The 20656-nt window shown below is 36.9% G+C and overlaps 1 protein-coding gene across 1 annotated transcript in view; it reads left to right on the top strand.

Annotated features, from left to right (window-relative positions):
* The window catches only part of LOC127649225 (kinesin light chain 2-like), a 61150-nt gene that overhangs the window by 1396 nt on the left and 39098 nt on the right, over window positions 1-20656 (top strand). Inside the window, 4 exon segments of the mRNA XM_052134234.1 lie at window positions 7039-7155; window positions 11791-12040; window positions 18080-18383; window positions 18970-19186. Coding sequence (XP_051990194.1) covers window positions 11813-12040; window positions 18080-18383; window positions 18970-19186 — 749 coding nt within the window. The 5' untranslated portion in view covers window positions 7039-7155; window positions 11791-11812.

The following is a 20656-nucleotide window of genomic DNA, read 5'->3' as shown; positions in this document are numbered from 1 at the left end:
TGAACGGTGTGCGTTTGTGTCATTCTGTAGAAATCCATGTCGAGCGTCACTGAGCCGCACCGCGGAGGTCAACAAGCTCCTGTCCTGAAGAGCGCATGAAGCGTACTTATGCACACACTGTCAGCAGAGGCTCTAGCCAGACTCCCGTGAAAATATAAGCAAACAAGTATAAACTGTGAAAGTGAATGCAAAGTGGTCCGGTTTCACTTCAAATGATCATGTAATGGCAAGTGTTCCTGGTTCATAAACACTGAGTTTATGACACGCAGTGATAAAGAGGAGACGCATGCATTAATTCTGTGGGGTGATTAAAAGGTGAAACTAAATCTCAAAGGTTTGGCTTCATGAGAAACAAGAGCTCATGTGTTTAATCAGCTCATACGTTTAATAACGTGTGACAGTGAAGAAATTAGGACAGAAATATGTTACTATTGTATAATATAATAAAATATTATGTAAATATAATAATTTATATATTTAAAAATGTTTTAAGGGGACCAAGTCTTCTTTGAAAGAAAAAGAAAGACAAAATACTTAAGGTAGTTTATTGCACCAAAAGCAGCTTGAAAAGAAAACGCATTAAATAAAGGTAGCCTACATACAGATTTCTTGGAATACAACAGGAGTGCAGTGTGCTGATTTAATATTTTAGAGCCGAGCATAAATACAAATGTATTTCATATTTCAATATAACAATTCCATTTTTTTTTAATATATATTTATTTAATTTGCATGACTTTTCCAGGCCTGGAAAACACTATTTAAAAATGTCCAGGTTTTTGTGTGATAGTCTGCGGCCCTCCTGAGCAGAGATCAGAAACGAGGTGCTTGAAAGCTGTTTTAAGGAGAGTTAAGGCCCAAACATACTCTACATAATATGTGAACGCAGGCGCATCTTTCTACGCAAGCTCGATTTCACACGTTGTTGCATTGTGAAATGTGTCTGAGCGCGCAATTCATAAACTAATGCAAGTATGCACTGTATTCTGAGGGTTGCCGCTAGGGGGCGCTACAGCATATTTTCTTTTTTCAATCAACAACTGTCAGCAATTTGAGGAGAGTCTTGCCGAACAAGTTAGAAAATATAAAACATTTTCTGTCCTCTTTTTAGCAAATACAAAAGCACACTCCTCAACTGTCAACATCTTGACTCCACCACCTAAAAAACTATTTTGTTCCCTTGTGGTCCAAAGTTTGTAACCGCCAGAGCAATGCACGAGCACAAGTAATGTATGTACAACGGGACCACACTTTGGCCATGCGTTGAAGCACTCGCGTCTGCGTTTTTGTACTTGCGTGAAGTATGTTTGGGCCCTTAAGATCAGGACTGAGAGCGGGCGTGATTCCTGTGAAGAGCGATAGAAGAGTTCAGCAGACTGTGAGGGAAAGTTATGAAGGCGCACTTGGGAACGACAAGTTAGTTCACCCCAAAAAATTAAGAAAAATATCTTAGCTCAGGAGGTCCTTAAAATGCAAGTGGATGGAGATTTCTCTTTTGAAACTCAAAGTCACAGTCAGCATAAACGTCATCCATCAGATTTTTTCTTACCCTACCAAAATGTTCACTTTATCTCTCTCCCGCTGATTGGGCAACTCTGCACCGGACGTGCATCCTCACGGCCCTGCCAGGTCATCCTCCTCATAACAGTGTACATAACCTAGTGAAGAATGTGAGACTTCCTATGTATCATCGCAATGTGAATATATCACATGAGAGCCCACGTGATCTCCACCCTCTCCTGAAGTTTACCGGAAACGATGATTTAGAGTTAAAAAGTACTTAAATATTAGAGGTCGACCGATAACTAAGGTAAGAAAACAGACCAATAACTGATTAATCAGCTGATAGTTATTAAAAATTAATAATATGAATGAAAACTTTCTCTCAAACTGGCATCTCCGGCTCCCCTTTATCTCTCTCTTCCACTGATTAGTTAACTCAACTCCAGCCGTGCACCCTCACGACCCACCCACACCCTCCTTCTCGTCATAAATGTACACTCTTTAAATGTGGAAATGTTACAAATATCTGTGAACTGATTTTTAGCATTTTAAATCGATTATTGAACAACACTAATAATTCTCTATTAAAAAAAATAATATTTCAAGATCGATGCATATTGATTGGCTGGATAAGTAATCGATGTATCGAGATAATGATTGACTCGTTACACCACTAATTCTCCAATAAAATCTATTCAATAAAAAACTGAATTGGAGTAATTCCACATCTCTGGAAAACTAAATAGATCAAAGTGTGATACTAAAACGATTGTTGAAATCTATTTTTAATCCACAATTTACATTGCCTCGTCAGCCATGATTTTTTCTCCAGCAAGGAAACTCAAGTCCACTGTGATTGGTCAAGAGGATCAGCAGCGGGGACTGTTGGGATAGTAGTAAGCTTTGGAGCTCACACTGATGTGGGCTCAGATGAAGGGTGCAAAGGGGTGCTCACCCCTCTGAGCACCAAAATGTCAATTGGGTCACCCTACGGCAGGGCTAGTCAACTGGTGGACCACGGGCCAAATCTGCCAATGATTTCTATCTGGCCCTCCGACTGATTTTTGTTAAAACTGACACTCAGTCTGAAATACCAACGCGCTCTCTGCACAAAACACAGCATTCATAGGCACATGTTTAACAACAATCAGTGGCGCATGCAAAAGTTATCAGACATCATCATTTGACCAATTTATTAGGCACACCTGTTCACCTACTCATTCATGCGATTATCTAATCAGCCAATCGTGTGGTAGCAGTGCAGTACATAATATCATGCAGATATGGGTAAGGAGCTTCAGTTAATATTCACATCAACCATCAGTATGGGGACATTTTTTTGCTCCAACAGTGGCATAGTTGTTGGTGCCAGACAGCTGGTTTCAGGATTTCTGTAACTACTGATCTCCTGGGATTTTCATGCACAACAGACTCTAGAGCAGGGGTTTTTAAAGTCTTGGACCGAAAAGGTACAAAACTGCACCCCCATTTAACCAAATTTGGCTAAATTTGTTTCTTTCAGATTTACAAATAAGCAATCAGGTATTTTCCTCTGGTGTAATATTATCAAAATGCATCACATTTCAGGTGTTTGAGGAAACCAATGATGACAAAAACCTTTAATTCGGTCTGACAGACTCATTTGGCCAATGTGTTCAACACTTATGCTTGATTAACAGCTATAAATGCAATTAATAATATGAAACCGTATTATTTGTATTAAAATAGCAGTTTGTCCTCATGACAGTTTTTAACCTATATCTGTGATAACCTTGCAGCACATGAGTCAGTCTCCATCTCTATGTGAAACCGCACATGTCACAAACACATAATGACACATCAACCCGATATCATGTTGAACTCGTTATAATGGATATGCATGAATTTTTGGATTTTCCATGCCCTAGATAAACTTGTGGAGCTGTTTTCCACTGATTTGACAGAAGATGTCAGTCGCAACAGATGTATAAATGACTGTTTTATTTGCTCACGTCACATTCATCAGATTATCATTCTTATGGTACGAATTTAACCATGTATTATGCTACATTTTCCAAAAAAATATTTATGAATCTTTTGATTTTACCCCCCTGCCTCCCAGTTTGAAAACAGTGGCTCTATAGTTTACTCAGAATTAGAGGTCGACCGATATTGTTTTTTTCAGGCCGATGCCGATCTTTTGAAATCCGGGTCGGCCGATGGCCGATTAATGCTGCCGATTTATTTTGGCCGATATGTGCTTGTTTTTAACCTCTTATTTGAATCTTTTATTTGAAAGATAAAATGTAACACAAATAATTACTTAAGATAGACAACATTTCTCAACAAATACATTTATTGAACACTTGACCAATCTGCACTTGTACACTTAAAATTAAAAATGTATAATGTAAAAACATATTGTATAAATAATGTATAACAAATATATTAAATAAACAAAGCAGGTGTTACTGAACTGCTCCGAGACACGAAGGTTGAGATCCAAATGCAGCTTTAATTAAGGGGCAATCCAGACACGTAATCCAATATTCAGAGCATCCAAGAGAAGCACAGGCATAACTAGGGATGGGTATCGTTAAGGTTTTAATGGTATTACAATCTTACCGATACTGTTTATCGATCCGGTACTTTAACGGTATTCTTAAAGGTTCTTTTTGTTTATATATATATATATATATATATATATATATATATATATATATATATATATATATATTACACAAATATAAACGTTATATAGGCACAGTGATTTAATTTCAGGAAGGTCTACTAACATTACTGTTCAGGTGTGGTCTAAAAAGAAATCTAATAAAGTAATCAATTGTAAAATAACACTGCATAGTTTATCATAGATAGATTAATGCTTATTAATGCAGAAGTTATTCATTCAAGAGCTGTAAGTGATTTTCTCTTTGCCTTTTGTTGTTTGATTCGCAGTAATGGCTCAATCGTCACATGTTTAATAGACAGCTTCCCCTTTAAGACCGAGTCTAGTAGGCTCCTGATGCGCCATATTTTCTCCCAACTATTTCCATAACTACGTCCATTTAAGACATAAACTGTGTTTAAGTGAATCTCCAAGCCGGTCGTTTTGACTTATTTTTGTGTATATTTGATCGTTTAGACGCGCACATGAAACCCAAAGTAGCCTATACTTTGCTTGTCTCTTTGCGGTGTGTTTCGGAGTGCGCGCCGCCTTGGGAACGATATCTCTTGCGCTCTTTTTATTATTAAACGCGTCCCGCAATTTAGCAACAGTAGCATTTTACAACAATCACCGATCGTGCTGATTCTGACGTTAAGTTTGAGTTTTAGGGAGAAATGTCAGTGCACCGCTGTGAAGGGAAGGAAGTTGTGCTAGACAGAATGCGGCTTATGTATAAATATTCTTTTTATAATCTTTGGAAGGCGAAATCTAAAATAAAATCAGACTAATAATCACAGATCTAAACCAGGCTATGTCTGAATGTTTAGTTGTGTCACTCATTAAGCAGGGCTCGTTTTGTGCTCGCTGTGCCACCGCGTGAGCGAGTTCTCTCTCTCTCTCTCTCTCTCTCTCTCTCTCTCTCTCTCTCTCTCTCGCTCTCTCTCACTGCGAATAGCTAAATTGCATCACAGACACATGGTTTCATATTATTATACATAGAAATGGCTGGCGAGATAAAATAACTTTCTCTTTATAGCAATAAAGAATGTATTTTCTTAATTTCTCCAGTACCGACAGCAGAACCAATAATGTCCGAGCTTACCAAAGCCAGTCCTTCAATAACCTATACTGCGTTGGTATATTTTTATTACTTATTTATCTGCATTGAGTGACAACCCTCTCAAATATAAGACACACAAACAGAACAAATAAAAGTCTCAGATTCACTGTCTGTAATTGCAAAATTCTTGTTTACTTATTGTGACATGATAGCAACCCTTCTGCTGTGATAATGCAACTTCAACTACGCTATCAATATCCAAAGTAGCCGAACGTCATGTCAGCTATCGCGTTTGTCACGTTTTTTCTTGAAGTTGGCAGTAACATATCAAAAGTTTTTAATTAAATCTAAAGAAGTTATACGAATTTAACCCTTACTGTTTTCTCCAAGGAACTTAGCTCCTTCCTTAGGCACTGGATGAGGTCTGCTCACTCTGCTGGAAAATGACTCTAGGGGCAGTGTGCGTCGAACACGTGTTCCACAACAACACTAGGCTGCCCACAGATGCGCCTGCCTAATAATCGGTTTGATATGCGTGGATATTGGCCGATGCCTATTATGTAAAAAATGCAAAAAATCGGCCGATTAATCGGTCGACCTCTACTCAGAATGGCGCCAAAAACAAAAAACATCCAGTGAGCAGTAGTTCTGCAGATGGAAATGCCTTTTTTATGACAGAGGTCAACAGAGAATGGCCAGACTGGTTCGAAATGGCAACGGTAACTCAGATAACCCCTCTGTACAATTGTATTGAGCAGAATGTCATCTCAGTACGCACATGCCAAACCTTTAGGCGGATGGGCTACAAAAGCAGAAGACCACGTCAAGTTTCACTTCTGTCAGCCAAGAACAGAAAACAGAGGCTGCAGTGGGTCTACCATCTGTGTACCTCAGCATAAATCGAGATTCATTAGACAAGGCTAAGACAGAACTATCCAGTTTTGGTGAGCCTGTGCCCACTGTAGATACAGTTTCTTGTATTTAGAGTACAGTAGTGGTACCTGGAGAGGTCTTCTGCTGTTGTAGCTAGTGGTCGACCGATATATTGCAGAGGACGATAAATCTGCCAATGTTCTGACTCTTTTAATTATCTGCACCGGCCAATAAATTTTCCATCTGGCCGATAGTTTTTCGTGAGGCCACCAAAAATCGCCTGCTTGCATGTGAAGCGTCTGAGACAGATAAATGACCAGTCATGGTTAGTTTTGTTGGTACGTGCCATCATGTTACTACAATAATAGACTGGTGTGCAACACAGTCTCATTTAAATGGTCTGCATATCAGAGCCATGGCAGACAAGGTTGAGCTCATAATGTTAAAGTGCTCACCTGTTTCATTCTCCCTCTCTCTCTCCTCAACTGTTCCCTGTAACTTTAACTTTAGTCTTATCTAATGAGGAAAATGCAAATATCAATAAAACGAATGTAATACACCATCTGCAAATATGCGCATATCTCTTTAAACAGATGTAATAAACCAACCTCACACAACTCGGAGGATCCAGCGTACTGTGGAACACTCATAAATCTTCCTCTGAAGCACATATTCTAACAGTCTCTCCTCAACAGTTCCCTGAATCTTTTCTAAAGATAAAATGCAAATATGAATAAAACTTCTATTATATACTGTCTACAAATATACAGATATCTCATTTAAAAAGACATCATTCATGAACCTCACAAAAATCCTGCGTTTTCTTCCTGTCGAGCGCTCATCTAATATCTTCCTCTGAAGTACGTATTCTATCAGCCAGAATAAAAAAAAATAAAGTTCCTCTCATTCACAAATCATGACGGTCCGGCTGTAACTATCCAAGTTGGTGTTCCAGGTCGTTTAAACCATCAGGAAATTGGGACTCACGGTGAATCCACACGAGCGCATGAGTGCATCTTCAAGGCTCCTTCCAAAACCATGAAAATGCTATTTCCGGAGGCTGTATACGGAGGTACGATAAGGTCCTTTTCAAACTATTTGGAGATCAATTTCCATAAGAGTTTCATTCATTCAAAACGGTTGTCAGTTATGCCATTTCAGCTGCCTACATTTTCAGATGCAGCCTAATGTAAAAGGGCTTCATATGTGCTATAAGTAAATGTCTTATTTTGTTTTAAAAGTTTTGCTCCAATTTAGTTTAGTTTTCATTATGTTTGTTCTTTTTTAGTTTTTAAATATTTTAGTTTTAGTTTTTCATTACATTGAAGTTTTTATATCAAGTGATATAGAATGGGGAAAACAGGCATTTGTGCAAAGTGGGTCGTGTAGTTTCTGTTCTCTTTGTTTTAAAATCATGTATTGAAGTCCCAGACACTGCTAGTGCATTTTCTATAGGGTGACCAGATTTTGAAAGTCTCAAACTGGGACACCTGGGGGGGTTCGCTGTGTGTGTGTGTGTGTGTGTGTGTGTGTGTGTGTGTGTGTGTATGTATGTATGTGTATATATATATATATATATATATATATATATATATATATACATACACACACACACACACATAAATGCATACATCATGAACCCCCCAAGTGTCCCAGTTTGAGACTTTCAAAATCTGGTCACCCATAATTAAATACATTGGATGACAAAATTAATCTAACACCCATTTTATATTGAATTTAGCTACATATTTTAATACAATGTATGTGTGTGTGTGTGTGTGTGTGTGTGTGTATATATATATATATATATATATATATATATACACACACACACACACACACACATACATTGTATTAAAATATGTAGCTAAATTCAATATAAATATTGTTTTATATGATTTTAACCATTTCCACATTTGAGTGCTTGTGCATGAGTTGTTGTCATGGTAACCAGATTCTGAGCGGATTGCTGAAACTAGAATGAATGTATCGTCAAATTATTGTTCAATGCAATAACATATCTTCCCTTCCCTGCAATCAATACCAGACACAATACCAAGAAGGACATTGAGGATATTTAATTTCAAAGAAAGAAAAAAAACTGGAACATTATTAAAAATAATTTAGAGAGATGACGGGACACAGGAACACACCTTGTATATCCGGGACAGACTACTGGTTGCCATAGTTTACTAACTGCTTTACTTTCCTCCATGATGTACTGCAGTTATTCCCTCCCGCACTCTCTTTGCTAGTTTAATGAGGGCAATAGTCCATCTGCCTTTGCTATCGCCAACTAGTGGCATCTTTGTGTTAATGCGATTTTTAAACCTTTAAACCCGCTATCGCAACTGGGGGGCTGGGTAGCTCAGCAAGTATTGATGCTGACTACCACCCCTGGAGTAACGAGTTCGAATCCAGGGCATGCTGAGTGACTCCAGCCAGGTCTCCTTAGCAACCATATTGGCCCAGTTGCTAGGGAGGGTAGAGTCACATGGGGTAATTCCTTGTGGTCGTATTTAGTTGTTCTCGCTCTCAATGGGGTGCGTGGTAATTTGTGTGTGGATTGCGGAGATTAGCATGAGCCTCCCGTGCTGTGAGTCTCTGCAGTGTTATGCACAGCGAGCCACGTGATAAAATGCGCAGATTGACTGTCTCAGAAGACGAGGCAACTGAGACTTGTCCTCTTCCACCCGGATTGAGGTGAGTAACCGCGCCAAGGACGAGAACCTACTAAGTAGTGGGAATTGGGCATTCCAAATTGAAACTATTCAACAAAAATGTAAACTAAATATTTTTTAAGACTATTTTCGTTTTTCAGAGCTATGAAAATGTAGTTTAGTTTCAGTTTTTCCAATTATGTTGATTTTTATTTCAGTTTACAAAAATGTTTTTTTACATTTAGTTTTCTTTTTAGTTTACGATAATAACCTTGATTCAAACTAAACCTCAACAGTGTCTTGTTCCTTTATCCGTCGCTTTCTGACATCGTTTATTCTGCAATTACTGATTACTACAAAATCATTAATCACTATTTTGTGTCCAAAATGAATTTTACAAATGTGCGAAGTCCCATTAACAGGTACGAAGGAATTATAGTAACATATTAATATGATTAGAGGAGGGAATATGCATGTTCCCACCATTTTTTGGTATTCATGGAACATAATGTATAGCGTAGTCTATATTAATATATTTATTTGTTTATTCAGTGTCAAATCATATCAAAGTTTAAAAACTTTCCCAGTTTATACATACTTCAGACACTTGTGTTTCTCAACCCGGTTTTGCTCTATCGCAGCACATACTTAAAAACATTTTTTAGTTTTTATAACACTATGATGGAAGTCAAACATATAAAACGGCGAGAGAGCTTGACATTCTAACCATCACTGATGAGGAAATCAGCTAAAACAATGTATCATGTGCTAACAAGTATTTGTCATCTGTCAAGTAGATTTTTTAAACCACCTAACTCTTGATAAAATTCAGTTCGAACGATTTTAGACATTAGAAAACAAACTGGCTTTGCTTTCAGATATTCAAATATTGTCTACTTAAACCATCAAGAGCCTAATTAATATAATAATATAATAATAATAGTCAACAACATCAGACTGGAATGTGAAATTTAGCATTGAAGTGAGGTTGATTACCACTTTTTGAATACCATCAATGTTTTTTGTTTGTTTGTATTTTTACTCTGACTATATTCTCAAATTCCAGATAAAGAGGTTTTCATTTTTTAAAGTATTTAACTCAATGACTGAATAAAAACAAAAAGGCATTACAACATGGTTATTTAATATATGAACCAATTTTTATTATATTATGATTTGTATAGTTATCGTGATAAAAATTGTTGACATCGTGATATAAGATTTTGGTCATATCGCCTGATATACACCGTATTTGGATATACACCGATCAGCCACAACATTAAAATCACCTGCCTAATTTTGTGTAGGTCCCCCTCGTGCCGCCAAAACAGCATCATCCCGCATCTCAGAATTCTTCTCACCACGATTGTACAGAGCGGTTATCTGAGTTACCGTAGACTTTCAGTTCGAACCAGTCTTGCCATTTTCTGTTGACCTCTCTCATCAACAAGGTGTTTCCATCCACAGAACTGCCGCTCATTGGATGTTTTTTGTTTTTGGCGCCATTCGGAGTAAATTCTAGAGACTGTTGTGCGTGAAAATCCCATGAGATCAGCAGTTACAGAAATACCCAAACCAGCCCATCTGGCACCAACAATAATCCATGCGATTATATTATCAGCCAATCGTGTGACAGCAGTGCAGTGCATAAAATCATTCAGATACAGGTCAGGAGCTTCAGTTAATGTTCACATCAATCTCAGTAATTTGGACCGTGGCATGATTGTTGGTGCCAGATTGGCTAGTGATGGCTGTTGAGCTCCACTTATTGATATGTGTGTGTGTGTGTTCTGCATTGTGAGTGTGTTATAGTCTCACCCCTTCATTTTTGTGTTTGTGTAGCAGGGCTTGGCGATATGTCTTAAAAAATTATATCTCAATATTTTTCAGCCTGTTGACGATATTCAGTATACATCTCGATAATTATGCTCTAAAATGGCTCAAAAGTGTTTTTTTTTTTTTTTTTTTTTAATCAGAGGATCCAACATTTCATCCAAGTAGATTACATATTTTAAAGACATTAAATGTTGAACATTGCATAATACTAAATTATTACCGTGGGACACGTCATGGTTTATTAAAATATAATGCTTAATTATCATTATTATTCTGATTATTAGATTTGCGTTATACAAATATAATATATTTCTGTCTGCATTACTTTGATTTCTCAATGCACATGATCTGATCTGAGAGCGCCGCCATCGTGCACACAGATCAGCGCACCACTGGTTTGTTCTGAATCACACACTGACTATGTTTATCTGTCTTTAAATCACAGCCTTTTGTGGATTAATAATCACATATGACCAACTCGCCATGTTGATATTATTTTGTTTGATTGTGCAGCCCTGAAGGATCGTGAAATTAGTCTACTAATGCGTTCTTTATGCAACTTAATGGCCAAAGTAAAGCACATTAAAATCATCATGATATTCACAATTTTGGTCAGCAAAATTATCTTGATTATATTGCCCAGCTTTATTGTGTTGTAGGTATGTATGTTTTGCACTGAGGATGTTTTAGAGTCTCACCCTGTATTTTTTGTCATTTATTTATTTTTATTTTTATTTTTTTGCATTGTGGCTGATTTATTGATCGTATTTGACAAGTTTTTTTGGTCTTTCCCATTCATTTTCAATGGTCAGTCAATTATAACCACAGATACCAAAGATGTCGTTTGTTTGTTTTTTGTGGGGGGTTTTTTATACAACCACTTCAAGTCTGATTGTTTTTTGTTTTTTATGTTCAGATGTCAAATAAAGTCACCCAGTCATGTACTCCTTAGATAAAGTTAACCATTTTTATTCAATGAGGGAAATGTATTTTGCTAAAAAAAATTACGGAATACCATAGGAAGTTTAAGGTGTGATTTGAGACTGAGGCAAAAAAAAAAAAAAAACATAAAATTAACACTACTGATAGCAGATGTCCCCAACATTACGGTAAAAAGACAAATACAAATATTGTAGAAAATAGAGTAACTTTAATAGTGCTGGAGACTGTACCATCTTTTTTTCTGATTCTTTTATTCTCATCTCTGTCAGTGAGTGCTGTGTCCCATGGGTGATGTCCACCATGGTGTACCCGCGAGAGGAGGCCCTGGAACAGCTTACGCAGGATGAGATCGTGCTGAACACTAAAGCCGTGCTGCAGGGTTTGGAGACGTTGCGTGGGGAGCACACCCAGCTCCTAAACTCCATACTGGACTGCAACCAACCGCCCGTCACCCAGGAGAAATCAATGCTACTCCGCAAGAGCCTTGAAGACATAGAGCTGGGACTGGGAGAGGCACAGGTATCCTTTTATTCCTGTTTTACACTTGCCCTGGAGTCTGAATAACATCAAAATACTTTTGAAGCTAGTCAGGACACTCAGGGGGGCCTTCTTGGCTGCACCAGAGGCAGCTCTTGTCTTGAATGGGAAAAACCGATGTCTCCAAAACTAAAAAAATTAAGACTTTACCCGTACTTAATTGAATTGTAAAAAGTTTTTTGTTCAGATTGTTAGTTTCATTGAGCCGACATTATTTAGTTGGATTATGTCAAATTTATATAGTTTTAACTCTTGCTTCTTTAGTTTTTTTTTTTGTTTTTTTTTATTTTTTCTCATATAAACATTACACTTCAATCAGATGTACCTCAGCTATTATACTGAGTATCTTCATGTCAAGAACATACAAACATAACATACAAATATATGCCCATGCATACACCATACAGTTGTGTTTGCTGTAAATCTATTCATCAGAAATGCAAAATTATTATTGTTTTTGTAAACAAAACCACAACAAAAAAAGAAAAAGAACTATGTACATGTAGGGAGTAGTTTTTCTGGGCATTCAGGATATTAACTAGAAAATAAAATCAGGTCTTTGAGATGTTGCATATTTGGTCCATTTTTTCCAGCACAAATCAAAATGTTCCAGTTTATGATTTAAAAATGCTGTTATCTTCTCCAATTTGTAAATGTCCATTGTAATTTCTATCCATACATTTAGGGTAGGGCTCTCATGTGACAACCACTTTTTGGTAAAGCTCTTCTTTACAGCCACCAGCAATATATTCATTAAATATTTATCTCTTTTTAACCATTCTTGAGGTATATATCCAAAATATAAGGTTTTACTATCAAATGGTATTACACCTTTAAAAATATATTGTAAAGCATTATGTATTCCTCTCCAATAATCCTTAATAACAGAGCAATCCCAAAAAACATGGTAATGGTTTGCATTTTGGTTTCCACATTTTCTCCAGCATATAGAAGCATTACTACCATGATATGATTTCTGAGAGGGTGTAATAAAATATCTTATCAAATTTTTCCAACCAAACTCCCTCTATTTCTGTGACCTGGAGCATTTCCATTGATACCTCCATATTATTGTCCATTCTTCCTCAGATATACTCATTCCTCCTTCCTTCTCCCATTTTGTTTTAATATAGGAAGTTGAGTGTGTTTTAAGATTTAACAGACATTTATATATGCATGAAATAATTCTACCAAACAGATCTGAGTTGTATGCTTTTCTGAATAATTCTATTATAACTTTCCCTGTCCCAGCCACATTCTTCATCCTCATATTAACAAAATGTCGCATCTGTAAATATCGGTAGAAGTCTTGTGCCTCTAATGAGTATTTCTCTTTGAGTGTTTCAAAACTAGGTATTGTGTCATCTTTTATTATATTACATAAAACTGTTAATCCTTTATCTGTCCAGTCCTTAAATCTAGTATCAAATCGATTTGGCGTAAACTCAGAGTCGTATGCACACCATTTAAGAGGCACAATATCCTTCTTTAATTTATATTCTATTATAATAGTTTTCCATACATTAAGAGTGCATTTTATCCATGGGTTATCAATAACATTTATGTGACCTTGTAAATTGCTATCAGCAAGGGTTGCCTGTATAGGGATGGAGGATAGTTTCTCCTCTATATTTTTTCCATTGAGCTTCATAGGATGGGTTGCACCAACATATCACGGCTCTCATCTGTGCTGCAAAATAATAATCTCTTAAAGAAGGTAATCCCCAACCCGCTTTTTCTTTAGCTAGCTGTAATGTTTTAAAATGAACCCTAGGTCTTTTACCCTGCCATATATATCTTGATAACATCTTTTCCCATTCATTAAATTGATTTAGGTTAATCATTATTGGTAAGGTCTGGAATAGGTATAATAATCTAGGCAAAATATTCATTTTAATAGATTCAATCCTTGAACTGAGACTAAAGAAAGGAATTAAGTTCCATCTTCCAATATCCTCCTTAATTTTTTTTACATATAGGTAAATAATTGGATTCAAATAGTTTTGCGAGATCCTTTGGCATATTAATGCCGAGATACTTAAAAGATTCAGTTTGCCATACCAAGGGGTATCTGTTTTTAATTTCTTTTGGTACTCTATAGTTATACGAGAGTAACTGTGTCTTACCAACATTAATCTTATATCATGATAATTGGCCATATGTTTCAAGTGACTGCATCAGTTTTGGTAATGAATATGTTGGCTGCCATAAATATATCAGAATATCATCTGCATAACAAGCAAGTTTGTGTTCTGTTCCTTTAATGTTGATTCCCCTGATATCCTCATTCTGTCTGATGTATTGAGCTAATGGTTCCAAATATAGTGCGAAAAGTAATGGTGACCATGCACACCCCTGCCTTGAACCCCTTTCTAGGGTAAAACTATTTGATAAGTATCCATTGATTTTAATCTTAGCTGTGGGTTTATCATATAGAGACTGTATAGTTTTTATAATTGTATCATGTAATCCAAATCTGTGTAAAACTCTGTAGAGAAAAGTCCAATTAACTGAATCAAATGCTTTTTCAGCATCTATGCTTATCACTATTGCTTCCATATTATTTTTTGTATATGATTCATGATGTGTAATGTCCTTCGTATATTATCTTGTGTCTGACGTTGTCGTATGAAACCTGTCTGATCATTATGTATCAATTTAGGTAAAAATTCTTCTAATCGTTTGGCCATGATAGAGGTAAATAATCTATAGTCCACGTTAAGAAATGATATTGGTCTAAAGGATCCACATTCTAATTTATCCTTGCCTTCTTTTGGTATGGCTGATATTATCGCCTCCTTCCAGCTAGGTGGTGTTTGTGCTTTTTTCAGAACCCAGTCAATGTAGGGAGCATAACCGGAATTAATTCATTTTTAAATTCCTTATACCACTCTGCCGTGTAACCATCTGATCCCGGTGACTTGTTTAATTTTAGTCCACTAATTGCTGTTTTTAATTCATCTTCAGATATGTCAGTGGTCATCCTTCTATTTTGCTCTTCACTTAAAGTGGGTAGCTCTAATGAATTCAGGAAATTGTCAATTTGAGTTACATTTCTCCCCGGAACTCTTGAGTATAAAGTTTTATAGAAAACCTCGAAAGATTCCTGAATTTCCTTTAGCTTACTTTTTATCACTGTTGTTCTTGGGTCCCTAATTCTATGAATTGTATTTTCTGCAGTTTTCTTCCTCAGTTTCCATGCCAATATTCTCATTGCATTAGATCCCCTTCATAATATCTCTGTTTTAGAAACATTAAATTCTTCTTTACTTCTTGCATAGCTAAATTGTTAATCTTGTCCCTAATTTTTTTTATTTCATCAAGTATATCGTTTGCTAAACATAATTTGTGTCTTTTTTCTAGTTTCCTTAAATCATTTTGTAGTTCATTTAATGTTTTATTTCTCATTTTTTTCTTATACGAAGATATTGCTATGATTTTACCTCTTAAGACAGCCTTCAAAGTATCCCATAGGATAGGAGGTGAAACCTCACCATTGTCATTAAATTCTAGATAGAGATTAATTTCTTTTTTAATTTGTTCCTTAAAACAAGGATCATTAAATAGACTTGAGTTTAATTTCCATGTATTATTTTTTGGTTGTAGGTTAAAATCAATGGATAAATCTATTGGTGCATGGTCACTTATATCTATTGTCCCGATTCCACATGAATGTATCTTATCTTTATCTTTTCCAAATGTTATAAAATAGTCTATTCTGGTATATAGAGAATGGGGAGCGGAGTAATGAGTATAGTCTCTTCTGTTAGGAAAAAAATCTCTCCATATATCAATTAGACCAACATCTTCAAAAAGTGCATTAACTTTCTTATGTCGAGACCCCTTGTCATAGTTGTTACTTCATTAGTTTTTTCAAACTCCGTTTACTAAGGTTTATTTAATTAACTTTCTTATGCTGGTCCAACTTAATTTATTTAGTATATGCAGGTGAGCGAGTGTAAGGACAGTGAATATCAACTTTAATATCAACTGCTTATAGAACTAAGCAGCACTCAAATCAAGTGTCACTTGAAAGTGAAAGTCCATCCTTAACCTAAGCACAAGCGTCATATTTCATTACATGATGAATCCCCATTGCTTCTGTATGCGCCTCATAGTTAAGGGTATACATTTGAGGGCTTGGGTAGCTCAGCGAGTATTGAAGCTGACTTCCACTCCTGGAGTTGTGAGTTTGAATCCAGGGCGTGCTGAGTGAATTTAGCCAGGTCTCCTAAGGAACCAAATTGGCCTGGTTGCTAGGGAGGGTAGAGTCACATGGGGCAACCTCTCCATGGTTGCGATTTAGTGGTTATCGCTCTCAATGGGAAGCATGGTAAATTGTGCATGGATCGCGGAGAGTAGCATGAGCCTCCACATGCAGAGTCTCTGCAGTGTTATGCACAACGAGCCACGTGATAAGATGCGGAGGCAACTGAGTCTTGTCCTCCGCCACCCAGATTGAGGTGAGTAACAGTGCCACCACGAGGACCTACTAAGTAGTGGGAATTGGGCATTCCAAATTGGAAGAAAAGGGGATACATTTTTTTTTTAAAGAGTATACTTTTGCAAGAACGGCACACAGAAAAAAGTATATCCTATGTTATTACCCTATAGTGTTATAGTTACAGCTTTAGCTTGGATTGAATCTAACATTATAGTTAAATCTAACATTTTACGGTCTAGGTCTAACATTTAATTGACCAAAGCAAAAGCTCGATTTAGGGTCTGGGCTTAGAACTAAGGCCAATTTATAAGTCCGTCGAACATACGGCGTAGCCTGACATGCACCTTTTCAAAAATGTAACTGTGCGTCGCATCAACACGGACCACAACCACTGTGATTGGTCCACTTTAACCAGAGACCACCCCTCAGGATGATAACAAGGATATCTGAGGTAGTGTTGCATTTTAGCCAAGATTATTTTAATATCTATGCATTATATTACATTGTATTTGGACTTGGGATCATTAAAATAATTGTCTTAATCTGGAGCACCTACTGTTTTCTTATTCTGTTTGTGTGCCAAAAGATATGTTTACAGCTTATAAACTCAAAGGTTTTTTTCTCTGGGCCTTTACTTGATATTAATTTGATATGTGAGTGAAATAATGATTTGTATTCTACTCGCAAACCTTCTGATCGGCGTGATGATTTGACCTTATGTTTGACAGTACAGGAAATAATCATATTTCATAAATTATGTAAACGGAACCCTTCTAATTTGTCAGCTAATTAAAAAGCACCTGGGAAGAGTTTGTTATAAACAACTAGAGTAGTTATTCAATAATTAGATTTTATTTTCAGCATGGAACATCAGAAGTATGTCAAAATAGTTACGTATTATTAATAATAGTAGTATAATAAATAATATATACTTAAGATAAAATTATTGATGCTACATTAAATTAATAAATACTTTTGGATTCAGAAATTACATTGCTTGCATGGCTTTTGTTTATTTATGAAACATATTGCTAGCATTTTGGCTGTGTACCCACAGAACCTCACCGACACACAAATGCAGAACTATAAATGCAAACAAACATGTTGGTCACTACACGTGACCAGCATCAGAGCCTTGAATTTAATACATGCATCAACCGGCAGCCAGTGGAGAGAGACAAGGAGTGGTGTAACGTGCTCTCTTTGGATCATTAAAGACCAGACGTGCTGCTGCATTCTGGATCATTTGCAGAGGTCTAATTGCACATGCAGGGAGGTCTGCAATGAGAGCGTTACAGTAGTCCAGTCTAGTTATGACAAGTGACTGAACAAGCATGTTCAAGCATGTGTGGCATGTTCAGAGAGGAAGGGTCTTATCTTCCTGATGTTGTAGTGTATATCTACATGATCTTGGGTTATGGGTTATTGAGTTTTGTAACAATCTAGTCTGGAATTGTAATTTGGAAACTTCTTGAAACTAGTTACAGAAGCCACATGTAACATACGTTATGAACTTTGCTATATCCACATATGAACCTAAAGGTAAAGGAGGACTAACATCATCTGTCTTTTTTCAGGTGATCATCGCTCTGTCTGGTCATCTGAGCACTGTGGAATCTGAAAAGCAGAAGTTGCGTGCCCAGGTGCGTCGACTCTGTCAAGAGAACCAGTGGCTGCGGGACGAGCTGGCCAGCACTCAGCACAAGCTGCAGAAGAGCGAGCAGAGCATCGCGCAGCTGGAGGAGGAAAAGAAACATCTGGAGTTCATGAATCAGATCCGCAAGCTGGATGAGGACACCTCACCCTCAGAGGAGAAACCAGTAGAGAAGGAGAAGGACAATCTTGATGATCTTTTCCCTAATAATGATGACCAGGGGCCAGGTGAGAAACGGAGATGCCTTTATCAGGATACATTTGAGAAATGATTATGAAATACAGTATATTTGAGTGCTCTACATGTGGCATGCAGGCATTCACAGAGAAACATTTAAAAAAAAAAAGATGCTTTGTACAATCACTAGTAAGCTGCCTAGACAGCATTTGAAGACATCAATGTGCTCCAATGACTTTAGCTCAACGCTTCATTTACATTTAAATGCAAACAGTACTTTATAAAAGACTTTGTGGTTTCAAGAACTTTAGTTTTTATGTGTGTGGTAGCGTATGTGGACAGTCAAATTCTAGCTTTCATAGTGTTCTCCATTTGACCGTGCAAGCAAACAAACAGTTGATACATGCACGCCTCAAGTTGTCTTTATAGTCTTTCAGACTCGAGTTAAACTAATGTATGTACTCTCTCACCATCAGTGAAATACATACTTGTAGTGCATAGTAGAAGTATGCAAAAAAAGGAAGCAGCCATTCATCCAAAAGCATTTTAATCCACTTTAGAACAGAGCCCTGTAGCCATGTTACAGTCACACCTGACCTTTAACTTTAATCGCTACATTTAATCCTACCACTCCAGCTCAGCCCAGCGGCGAAGTGGCGGCGCAGCAGGGAGGGTATGAGATCCCAGCTCGCCTCCGAACCCTCCACAACCTGGTGATCCAGTATGCCTCTCAGGGCCGGTACGAGGTGGCTGTGCCACTCTGCAAACAGGCTCTGGAAGACCTGGAGAAAACATCCGGACATGACCACCCAGATGTGGCCACCATGCTCAACATTCTCGCCCTGGTGTACAGGTTAGAGATTACTGCCTGGAAGACACTACAAATAGTTTCAACTGATGAAAAATCTTAATTGATTAATTACATTATGTGCCAATTTAATAATCAAATTAATCACATACTGTATATCAATAATTGCTGAGCAGGCCCTTAAAGACAATTTAGTATATGATAATTAAATAATTGTAAATATAATGTAAAAATTGAAATGCATTGCATTATTATAGGAGTACATAAGTAAAGCATTTATTATTAGATAATACAAAAAGGGTCTTTAGTGTTCTATTTATTGTTTTTTTTAATTCCATATCATTAAACATAAGCATATTATTGGCCTACTCTAGAAAGCAATCCATTTAGCAATTGAGTTTGTAAATCTCTCACAGGGCTCTCACCATCTACATCAGACAGCTGCTTTTGGATCGTCTCAATTTGGTTGCGTTGCATCTCACTGGTTTTCATCATCTTGTGGCTTAAATTCCAATTTTTAGGACACTGTGTCAAGTTAAACGTAGCTTCAAACTTTGAAAAAAATTTCTCTGGATCCCTGCATTTTGTTGTGCTCGGTCCTTCTGCATTTGAGTGCTGTAGGATCAAATGGGTCTTCCGCTGCCCAGTGCCCACCTATGCTCCTCTCAATGGTTTGACGAGGCACGTTGTCAGTATAACCCTAAACTGTGGCTGCACTGACTGCCCCTTACTGGTCTGGATTTGTAGAAACATCAAGGTGGTTTAAAATGCTCAAATGGTTAGAGAAATCCTTATTACGTAATTTACGTACAGTCAGGGGAAATAATTAATTGCGTAGATTTTTATTTAATTATCTGCACAGAGTTAACGTTTTAAATTGATGCCATAGTAGTAATATTTAAGTAACAAGTATTACTTGAGCACGTGTGTGTGTGTATATATATATATATATATATATATATACACACATACATACCCACACACACACACTGGTGGCCAAAAGTTTGAAATAATGTACAGATTTAGCTGTTTTGGAAGGAAATGTCTTTTTAATTCACCAAAGTGGCATTCAACTGATCACAAATTATAGTCACTAATGTAAAACATGATTTTTACATCACTAATGTAAAAACAACACCATCACTATTTGAAAAGAGTCATTTTTGATCAAATCTAGACAGGCTACATTTCCAGCAGCCATCGCTTCAACACCTTATCCTTGAGTAATCATGCTAAATTGCTAATTTGGTACTAGAAAATCACTTCCCATCAAACACTATGGAAAGCTATTTGGTTCGTTATATGAAGCTTAACATTGTCTTTGTGTTTGTTTTTGAGTTGCCAAAGTATGCAATGAAAAAGTTGCAACTGGCATGCCTTAAGGTTAATATTAGGACAAAAATGGCAAAAAGGAAACTGCTTTCTCTAGAAACTTGCCAAAAATTGCCAAAAACTGAAGATTTCATACAAAGGTGTTCACTACAGTCTTCAAAGACAAAGGAATCTAACAAGTAC

This window comes from Xyrauchen texanus, chromosome 1 (assembly GCF_025860055.1).
Source record: "Xyrauchen texanus isolate HMW12.3.18 chromosome 1, RBS_HiC_50CHRs, whole genome shotgun sequence".
NCBI classification, from domain to species: domain Eukaryota; kingdom Metazoa; phylum Chordata; class Actinopteri; order Cypriniformes; family Catostomidae; genus Xyrauchen; species Xyrauchen texanus.
The sequence above is the reverse complement of the archived record's forward strand: the minus strand, read 5'-3'. Positions and strand labels throughout refer to the sequence as shown.